Source organism: Papaver somniferum, chromosome 3 (genome assembly GCF_003573695.1).
Source record: "Papaver somniferum cultivar HN1 chromosome 3, ASM357369v1, whole genome shotgun sequence".
Taxonomy (NCBI): Eukaryota; Viridiplantae; Streptophyta; class Magnoliopsida; order Ranunculales; family Papaveraceae; genus Papaver; species Papaver somniferum.
The window spans coordinates 167,881,936-167,892,894 of record NC_039360.1 but is presented as its reverse complement, the minus strand read 5'-3'; the positions used below and the strand labels follow the sequence as shown (position 1 = coordinate 167,892,894).

At 37.1% G+C, this 10,959-nt stretch overlaps 1 protein-coding gene across 1 annotated transcript; it reads left to right on the top strand.

Annotated features, from left to right (window-relative positions):
• Positions 1 to 5,780: 5,780 nt before the first annotated feature.
• On the top strand, positions 5,781 to 6,434 carry LOC113360314 (berberine bridge enzyme-like 24). Its single transcript, XM_026603835.1, has one exon. It carries the CDS (start codon positions 5,781 to 5,783, stop codon positions 6,432 to 6,434), a length of 654 nt encoding a protein of 217 aa, XP_026459620.1.
• Positions 6,435 to 10,959: the final 4,525 nt, after the last annotated feature.

Sequence of the window (10,959 nt, the reverse complement as noted above, 5' to 3'; positions counted from 1 at the left end):
GATAATCAAACTGGGAGTATTCTGTGGGATTTCTTCTAAAAGACAAGGATAATCAGAATGTGGGATATTATGATCATCACAAACCATTTGGATGTTTGATTGCGAAAATGCATAGTCATCTTAAAATTCGCAACAGTGATCTTGATTTGATTCTTTAATCTAGAATACTTGTCGTTGCGAGAAGAAAGATTCTTTGCGAGTTCCTCCTTTTCAGCTTCAAGTTCTTCAATCTTTTCACGATATTTATTTTCAGAATCTGCGAACAAAAGACAATCAATTATTAACTTGATGAAAATTCATAAGAAGCAAAAGATTAGTAAAGAAGCAATTAGCAACCTTCTCTGTCAGAAATCATATCTCTAATCAAGGCTGTATGTTCAACTTGGAGACTAACATTTACGCCTAAATTTTTCTAGCATCATCTAAAATTTTCGCAGCCCAGACAAATTCATCCTCACTACTTATGAGAAGACGAGAACGAATTTGATTTTCCCTTTCGCAGAGTTCAATATTCTTGCGGTTAGCTTCATCTCGCTCAAGTTGAACTTCAAGAGCCTCTTGGAATTTCGCCAAAGCCTTGGCACCTTGATCAGAGATACGATCCTTATCATCTATGAGACCGCTAATTTTGGTTCTTAACTCATTGGTTTTCTCTTTGGAATCAATAAGGAGACGCTTAAATCGTTGGCTAAGCCTAAACTGGATCTATGATCAATTTCTAAGAGGCGAAATTTAGATCTAAGTTCATTTAGAGAAAGAGATGAAATTCTATCATTTGAGAAGCTATTTAAGGAATTGTTAAGACGTTCAAGAAGGGTATCATTATCCAAGGCATTAGGAAATGAACGAAGAAGGGTAGCTTCATCAGAAAGACCATAAATGTCTGCAAAAAGGATCATTTAAATAAGATAAAACAACAGGATGAATGAATAAAGAGAAAAGAAAAGTAACATACCGTAAAGCTGATTATTAGCTTGTGAAGACTAGAAATTTTTTCTTATACGAGGAAGAATCAATTTCTAATTGTCTATTTTTCTCGCGAAGACCTTTAACTTCAGCTTCCAATTCTTCATTCTTTTTGCGAAATTGAAGATTCTTCTTTTCAAGATTTTCACGTCTTCTCTCTAGATCTGAGGCAACAGCAAAAGAAGCTTTTCCAGCCTGCGAAAAAATAAAAAATATTAATATAGAAAGAATTTTGAGTTATAACAATGAAGAAGTAAAAGGATAAAAGTATACCAGACTATTGAGAGAATGCAAAAGTCGGGAGTCACTGATCTAGAAACTCCACGAAGAGAGCTATCACCATCCAGTAAAGGAATATCGCAAAGGGTAGCGAGAGCTTTGCAGGTATTTGCGAATTGGCTATCTCCCATTCCTTGTAGAGAATCAGAAAAGAGGCCAGAAACTTAGCCATAGAAGATTCAGGTGGAGAATCTTCACTTGCAGCAAGATCATCGTTATCCTCATCACCCTTATCACTTTCAGAATTTTCGTTAGGAAATTTGAAGGGAAGAAGAACGAACTTTCTTTTCTTTGGAGGAGGACCAGTTGATTTTTCCCTGCGAAGAGCACCTTTACCTTTATCACCAATCTTCGCAACATCAGCAGATTCTTCTACTTCAGCAATAATCTTCACACACAGATAGAAATAAGAAATGGAAGCATGGACGTAACAGTGCTATTTAAAATCATAAGAGAAAATTTCTTACCTCATCTGTGTATGAGCGAAGAGCTAACAGAGTACTAGATTTCCCAGTCCTGTTGTAACTATCCTTCAGTTTTTGGATCTGCGGAATATCGCACAAGTTAGAAAACAGAATAGTAAAAATCAATAAAGAAATATAAAATGAGTTAAAGGGGAGAAACATACCTCTTTTTCCTTCTCGAGCCAAGAGAAAACCCAAGGTTGATATGCAGCGAGATTCGCATGAAGAACGTTGGATCCAGCAATGTAGGGTCCCTTTAGCATTAAAGGAAAAACACACCATTTATCATCTTTGGATTGGAGAGGAGTTGTGTTTTTACCAGAATGCCATTCAATATCTTGCATAAGAATTTTGGCTTCATCAATGTTATCTTTCCATTTTAATCGAATACCCCAGCGAGTATTCTCTTTCTTCATGGAGATAAGTTCGTAGTTCTCAAAGAAATTCGCCACTGTATACTTCTCAGCAACTATATCTAGGTTTGCGAATTTTGGATCCCTAAGTTCTTTGGAGTAAAGATATCCTCTACCAGCACCACGATTAGCGAACTCTAGCAACAGACGGATGCAGTCCCCACTTAGTTGGAAGATGGCTCGCGAAAATCCCGAATGAACGAGAATTTCATAAAATAAAGGAAGATCTGGGTTATAAAGAGGAATAGGGAGACCTGCGAGAATCTGACCTAGCGAAATTATGATTGATTGATCATCACAATATTGATCAGAGAAAAGCTTGACAGAAAGAATTGATTTGGCATTCTCACCAGGAATGGTGGAGAGTGTGAAACCTTTATCATCAAGATCTTTTTGGACATATTGTAAATTCTTCTCATATCTATGACCACTTGGAGCCATGTTTGAATATAGAGTAAATGTATGGAAAGTAAAATGATTAAAGGAAGAAAAAATTACAGCAGCAGAATTTGCAGAAGAATAACAGAGTTGCAGAGATGAGAGAATAAAAATAGAAGAGAAAGTAAAAAGAAAAATGGAAAAAGGGGGTAAGAAGAGTATATAAAGAAGATTTTTTCCTGAAAGAAATAAACACCATTACGACGAAGAGACGTCAGCGGTTGAAAAGTAGCGGTTACAGAAGACGTGTCAAGAAATAAATGGAAGAGAGAGTACGTGTGATAAATGTGGAAGCAGCTGCGGCATTTCTCACATCATTATCTGCTTTGTAGACAAGATATGAGAAGAGCAAAGATGTAGGATCAGAATTTCGCAATGACAATGTTTCAGCGAAGTTATCAATGACACATCATACCAGCGTCGCGGAACAGTTTCATAAATGATAGAATAAGTGACGTCATCTAAGGTCACGAGAAAGATGTGATAGTCTTGCGAAGATTAGAGAGTTTTCGAAATTAACATCTATAAGGTTGCGAGAATGTCGCAAACCATATCCGAAAATAAAGGACAGATTAGCTGTCATCCACTATGTATTTCCTTATAAATAGTCATTCGAGTTGTAAAGAAGGGAGAGATCTTCTTTGGGTAAAAAAAAAGTAAATAGGAGAGGGAAAGTTCAGAGCAGAGATCATTCTTGACTTCTTTATCTTTTTTGTAAGAACTAGGGCTGCACATGGGCGGGTATGGGCGGGTATAAGCTAAAACCAACCTCGCACCCATAGGCTGCGGGTTTTTTTTTTTATAACCAACCCCGCACCCACAAACAGCGGGCGGGTGTTAATACCCGCCCACTGCGGGTTGGGCGGGTATGGGTTTAAATGGGTTTAACCCGCTTTATATCATAATGGATTAGGGTTTTCAGACAAAAGGATTTTAGTCTTGGAAGATTTGCCCAGGTTTGTATATATTACTAGTATGTATATTGAACTGTAGGAAGTTATAGTTTTCATTTTTCCTTCGTTTCTAACTAATTCAAGTTTTCTAATCTGACATTTTCTAATGCAGATGATGTGGCGGCTTAATTTCTTTGTGTCATTTTGCTGCATTGTTCTTAATTTCCTCGTGTTTACTTGCATATCTTCTGCGACTCTGTTGTTCCCGCGGAAACCACTCGCAGGGGTTTATATGTCTATGACAATAAGCGCAAGGCAAGGCCTGATCCTGAAATTGCAAAATACATTGAGAAAGCAAGGAGCATGTCCGATGCAAAAGTTGATCCTAAGGTCTCTCCCTTTCTCAGTTTGATCTTTTCATAATTCTGCTGTAAATTTTTTGAAATTTGAAGCTAAAAGACTTGAAGCATGATCTGGACACACCATATTTGCAACTTATTCTCTTATCATTGATGTAGTTAATGAAGTTATCAGACAAGGACATCATCGAGATGATATTTTTCCCAGTCGTGAATGAGTCATGTCGTCTCCTACATGAAGGAATTGTAGTTAAGGCATCAGACCTTGACATTGCCGCCGTTTCGGGGATGGGATTCCCACCATACAGGTTGAACAGAGTCTGAAAGTGAATGAGAGTTTATTAGGATTAGGGTTTCATAATGGATCAGACGGCTAGGATTAATTTTATCTAAAGGTATATATTTTACGGGTTTTTCGGGCGGGTATGGGCGGGTATGAGCTAAAACCAACCTCGCACCCATGGACAACGGGTATTTTTTTTCATAACCAACCTCGCACCCACAACGGACGGGTATGGACTAAAAACCCACGGGTTTAGCGGGTACGGATGGGTATGGGTATCGTGGGCGGGTCTTGTGCAGCCCTAGTAAGAACATTCAAAAATTAATCAATAAAATTAAGAATATAAACCTAAAAATGAGTTGATCAACAATGAAATCATAGGAGGGGTGTGTTGTGGGATTTCATGCAACTACATACACATAAGGGTATGCATGCTATGGTTCCCGGACTTTGAATAACTTACAACAGTTAGCATACAAGTACGCATATTATGTTATATTCAATCAGTGGTTAATCATTATAAACTCCATCTTAATCATTGAAACATTCTTGGAAGACGGGAATAGCTGTCTCACACAAACTATCAGCTTCAAAGCAATTTTCAAGTGATCAATAGATCAATACGAATCATTCCGAGTCTACATCGAATGACTGTCTCACACGAATCATGTAAGATGTTACCAGGCGATTTTCACATGATCATCTTTTGACTTTCGTCAAGAATAAAGATGAACTTGGTTAAAGCAAAAGATTACCAACACATATTTCGAGAGATATGTAAGCGAGTTATAATCAGCTCGAAATATCTAATGTGTATACTATAAAGTCTATGTAGCTATACGACTTTTGTCTCAATAGGAGATAGAATAGAAATAGACTTATGAGTAATAGATGAGTTCAAGTCTCCCCATACCTTTTGTTGATGAAGTTCCACAAGCTCCCCTTAGTAGTTCTTCATCTTCAATCGATGAACGTTGTGAAGTCTAATGCTCAACTACACATTTTATCCTAATCCGAGACATAGCTATAAGTATACTAGAAATCAAGACTTATAGTTTTGGCAACTAAACTTGACAACAAGCTTGAGATGGCAACGCTTGCAGGTTCGACCGAGAAGTACTCTAACATAAAGTCTAGGACTCAACCAGCCAAACACACATTAAAGCAAAAACAGATGCCATGTCATCGAATACTGTTAGATAAATGAGATCTTATGGTTAATATGTTTTGTTAAACTTTTGCACTGTTGTTGGTGTTGGTGTTGGTAGATTGTTAAGTGGAGGTGGTTACGGATCTATGTTTAGGAAATACAGACTTGCGGCTGACAATGTCATCCATGCTCGAATAGTTGATGCCCGTGGGAAGATTTTGGATAAGAGATCCATGAGAAAAGATCTGTTTTGGGCTATCCGAGGATGTGGTGGAGAGAGCTTCGGGATTGTTCTTTCATGGAAGATCAGATTAGTTGATGTTCCACCCACTGTCACTCTTTGTTCAATAAAGAAGTCCCAAGAATATGGTGCATAAAAAATTGTTCATAAGTGGCAAGAAGTTGCGCGTAAGCTTCCGCAAGAGGTCTTCCTTGACGTGGATTTAATTGTGGTGAATGCTACCGGGAATAAAAAACACTCCTAGCTTTATTCAACTCCGTATATCTCGGGGGTGTTGAGAAGTTTCAGATTGTGATGGAAGAAAGATTTCCTGAATTGGGATCGAAGACTAAGGATTGCATTGACATGAGTTGGATTCAGTCTGTATTATTTTTGTCTGGATACCCTTTAAATGTTACACTTAAAGTGTTACTAAATCAGACACAACCGAAGACATTTTTTAAGATAAAATTTGATTATGTCAAAGAACCCATTTCTGAAATTGGATTACAAGGGCTATGGGAGAGACTGTTAATTGAGGAGCTGACGTTTTTGACCTTCATACCTTATGGTGGAAGAATGAGTGAGATTTCAAAATCTGCATCTCCGTTCCCGCATAGAAGAGGAAATTTATTTAAGATCATATATTTGGTGTCTTGGGACGAGAAACAGGACCATGCATCCAAAAAGTATATTAGTGGTGTTAGAAATTTGTATAAGTACATGACTCCGTATGTTTCAAAATCACCAAGGGAAGCATATATCAATTATCGGGATCTTGACTTGGGTCAAAACAGTAAGAATAGCAAAGCAAGTTACTCACAAGCAAGTACTTGGGGACACAAATATTTCAAGAACAATTATAAGAGATTAGTGCGTGTGAAGAGCAAAGTTGATCCAGATAATTTCTTCAGACATGAACAGAAATATTCCAAGTATTGCATATCAAGGATAGAATTGATATTGTAACAAAATCCAGAACCTCGATTGTCAAACAAGAACATGTACTACTAGTCTATTATTATTAGGTTGACTTTTATTTCTTTTTGTGGGAAAAATGGTTTTGTCGACGGACCATTAAGTTATTAGGCCAACCATTGTAAGGGTGTCTTTATTTTTCTAAGAGAAAATGACTAAATTGTCCCTTTACTTAATTAAATATTTATTTTGCTTTTTTGTTTTTCAATATGTTTTATTAGATATGGTTCAGCTTGGTCTTTTTTTCCTTTTTCTTTTTTCCTAGTCGAATTTGTTCTTCATATGCAAACTTTTGTATATGACAAATTGTTGTGTTCGGTTAAGTCAATTTTTTTTCCTTTAACCGAACTTTAGTTTGTAAAAAAGAAAAAGGTTGAGTTCGGTGAAGTCTGAATTTTTTTCCTAACCGAACTTTTCTCTGAAAACCTAAGCGTTGAGTTATATATGGCGCAAGTTTTTCTCCTAACCAAACTTTTCTTAAAAAATTTATGTATTGAGTTCGATTATGTCGCAATTTTTGTTCGCTAACCGAACTTTTCTCTGAAAACATATATATTGAGTTCGGTTATGCCGCAATTTTTTTCTCCTAACCAAAATTTTTTCTGAAAAACCTATATATTGAGTTTGGTTAAGTCGCAAATTTTTTCTCCTAGCTGAGGTCTAATCGCAATTTTTCTTTCTTAGCCTATAATGGTCAATATATTCGGTTACGTCGCAACATTTTCTCCTAACTGAACTTTTTTAAAATTACTTCCATTAAATTTGGTTAAATTTTTTTAACCAAACTCGTTAAGAAAAAACGTTTTTGGCCTAATCAAATCAAATCCAATAAAAATGATAATAAAAAAAATAAATGAAAAACTAAATTTTTCACATGGTTATGGTTTGGTGTTTTAGCCTTTTCTATTTTGAGGGAACTTAGTGAGGATACTTTGTGTTTTTTTAAGCATATGAAGAATTGTTTAGTTAGTAATTAATGATGATAGTAGTGGTCTGGGCAGTTTTATTTTTCATAGATTGGGTGTTACTATTCAAAAAGGTGTTGAGGCCCAAGTTGTTGCTAGGTTACCAACCAAATCTATGTACGAATCTTAATTTCTTTTTTAATTTATAATGATGCAAGTAGTGGTATAGGTAGTTTTATTTTTCATAGACTAGGTGTTACTATTCAAAAAGGTGTTGGAGCTCAACTTGTTGCTAGGTTACCAACCAAAAGAAAATGAACAATTATGTATTTATATATTAATTAATATTGAAAAAAAAGAATTTTTATAATCAGTAATAATTATTTTATTATTTCAAAAAATTAAAAATCAAAATAATAAAAAGGTAATTTGACCGTTGACTAAAATATGTGGATAAGGGGTGTTGAACTTTACTTCATAATCACATACCAAAAATAAAAGATGGCCTCCTTTAAAAGTTTCTTGGTCCCCAAAAAATCATTCTATTATCTCTGGTATACATGAAAATATGTTGGTTACTATCCCGAATTCCCCGAACTTGTAATACCCCGATTGTAATACCCCGATATTCGGCAGTGGTTGGCCGAATGGAATATAAGTAATGGTTTGTCCTTCCCTAACACCGAGGCATGATGGGTTCATTTGACTGAGTTGTGGGAAAAACTTCTCAGTTAAGCGTGCTCGGCTGGGAGTAGTCACAGGTTGGGTGACCTCTCGGGAAGCTGTTGTTAGATAACCGCAGTAGTGCCGTTAAAAATCCCACACTATTGGATAACCGCAGTGGGTAAGTGGGAACAATATCGGTGTTAGTTGGGATACAACTAGAGGACGGTCGCTTGTGCTCGGGTGGGAGATTATGCTGGGCTGTTATGTCAGATACTGGTCTCACAAGAGGAAAGGAACGTCTACATTATACCGAGGCCTTTTCAGCACAATTAGTTCCAGAGTTGGCAGAAAATTCTGCAGTTAAGAGTGCTCGGGAGGGAGCAATCCAGGGATGGGTGACCATCCTAGAAGTTTCTGCTGGATTACCGCAGCGAAGCCCGTTAAAAACCCCACACTGCCAGATAACCGCAGTTGCTAAGTGGGGACAATATTTGTGGAGGGATGGGTCATTACAAATGGTATCAGAGACGACGACGGTTCACCTGCCAAGGGTGGGAAGGTACGGTGGACGGGGTTGGTCCAGGTGCTTCTCATGAGGGTCATGGAACGTCGGAGATCTGGGATTGTATATATATTACGGAGCCGAGGACGGCTCCAATTTAAGGTGGTGGTATTGTAATACCCCGATTGTAATACCCGATATTCGGCAGTGGTTGGACGAATGGAATATAAGTAATGGTTTGTCCTTCCCTAACACCTAATCCTGATGGGTTCACTTGACTGAGTTGTGAGAAAAACTTCTCAGTTAAGCGTGCTCGGCCGGGAGTAGTCACAGTATGGGTGACCATCCGGGAAGTTTCTGCTGGATTACCGCAGCGAAACCCGTTGAAAACCCCATACTGTCGGATAACCGTAGTGGTTAAGTGGGGACAATATCGGTGTAGGGACGGGTCTTTACAGAACTAGTTGGTCTGATTACTATATCCATTCACTTCAAATCTACATTAAACATGGAGTTTGTCTTAATTATTATTCATGTAAATTAGGAGCACATAAAAATCATCATTTTATTAGGTGCCTGGTGTTTCATAAGGGGACTAGTATTGTAAATAAAACAAAGGTCATTTAGAAGTAATTTTAAAAAATGGTAATTGAATAAATATCTATTGTTTTGATGGAATTCACAAATATCCTTATCACACAATAAATATATCCCTTTTCATCTATAATCCCATCAAGGGTCCATTAATATTTTTTGTGTTTCCATATTCACCCTCCCTCACAATAAATTTCAGATCTAATTCTTTTCACTCCGTTTACCACCTCCTCCGCTATTACCAAAGCCGCAACCTCTTCACTTCTCCATCGTTGTTACATGTACTCCCATCATCTCTTACGCCACCACCGTAACCAACACCATTAGCATCACCATCTCCATCGTCACAATAATCACCATCGATTTGCACTTTTCCAGATACATAAATTCAATACGGTGACGAATCAGCGAGAACCTAATTTTCAAATCCTAATCTTGTTCATTAGAAACATCAGATTCATTTCGATTTAAGTTGATTTTGGCTTGAAGAACTTGAAATCGATGTTAATGGTTTGTATCAATTGGGAATAAACAATGAAAATTTTCATCAATAAGTGGATCTGAAGATTCAATCATCATAAACAAATTAAAAGATATGTTTGATCTCTTACTGTAATTCTAATTAGTAGCATAGATTTGATCTTGTATTTGATTTTTTGGTGTTGATTCAGCATGATTTCTTTATTTATTTCGATTTTAATTGAGCTCTTGATTGTGATTCATTTCTGAAACAAGCAAATTATTCCATGTTGCGGTTCTATGCGAAGGTATAGTTGGAGGTCGATGTTGTGGCACGGGTGTCGGTGCCTGTTGTTGTTATGGTGGTGATGGTGGATGTTTGATGCAATAGAGTGGATGTTGGTAGCTTTTGTTGTACTAGTGAGGTTGGTGGTGGTGGTATCAACATTTGGTATTGGTGTTGTTGTGGTGGTGGTGATGATGGAAGGTGTTGTTACAGCGGGGGTGGTGGATGTTTGTTGTACTGCAAGTGATGGTGGTGGCTTTCATTGTAGTAGTGAAGGTGGCAGCGTATTTTTTATGAGATCAAATCCTACTGTTGACACCATTTTTATGGGATCTAACTACTATTGTTGACACCACTTATGGGATCAACTACTGTTCATATTGTTGACATCATTAGTATAGTTATGCTTGTAGTTTAAATCATGTTTGTTAGAAAGATTATCTTAATTTCTTGCTACTTTTTAGTACGAGTACCTAAAATGTTAACTTCATATTTCGTATTGCATCTCTTACATCAACATTATAAAGATTAGTGTGTTTATGGATTTTGTATTTTGTGGTTTTTGAAAGTGATAGTTGATGGTTGTGTGGTGCTGGGATTAGTGGTGGTGTTGGATTGGTGGTAATGTTGGAATTTGGTGATTTTGCTGGTTTGTGTTTTTGTATTGTTGTTCGACTCATGGTAGTGGTGGTGTTGTTGGATTTTATAGCCGTAAAGATCTTCAAATGTTGAATTTGTGGTGCAATGGTAGCATGACTGACTCCATGTCAGATGATGCATGTTCGACTCACGCCAAGTTCACTCATTCGTAAATATTATTTTGTTGTGTAAAAATTTGGTTGTTGCAGGGGAAAGATGGTTGTTGCATAGTTTAGATTTTGCAATATGAGTGTCTCGCATCCTATTTCAGAATCAACTACTGCCACCGAGATGATAAGTGTGGTCAAACAAAATTGGCCTTATGTTCTCGAAGATCTCATACTGTTTGGTTACACTGTAGATGGAGCGTCTAATATCATTAGTCACGATTTGGGATTTAAGGTTTTTGATCCACTATTATAGCACGAAAGGGCTTGACGTGTTGAAGTTGATTCACTACAGCTT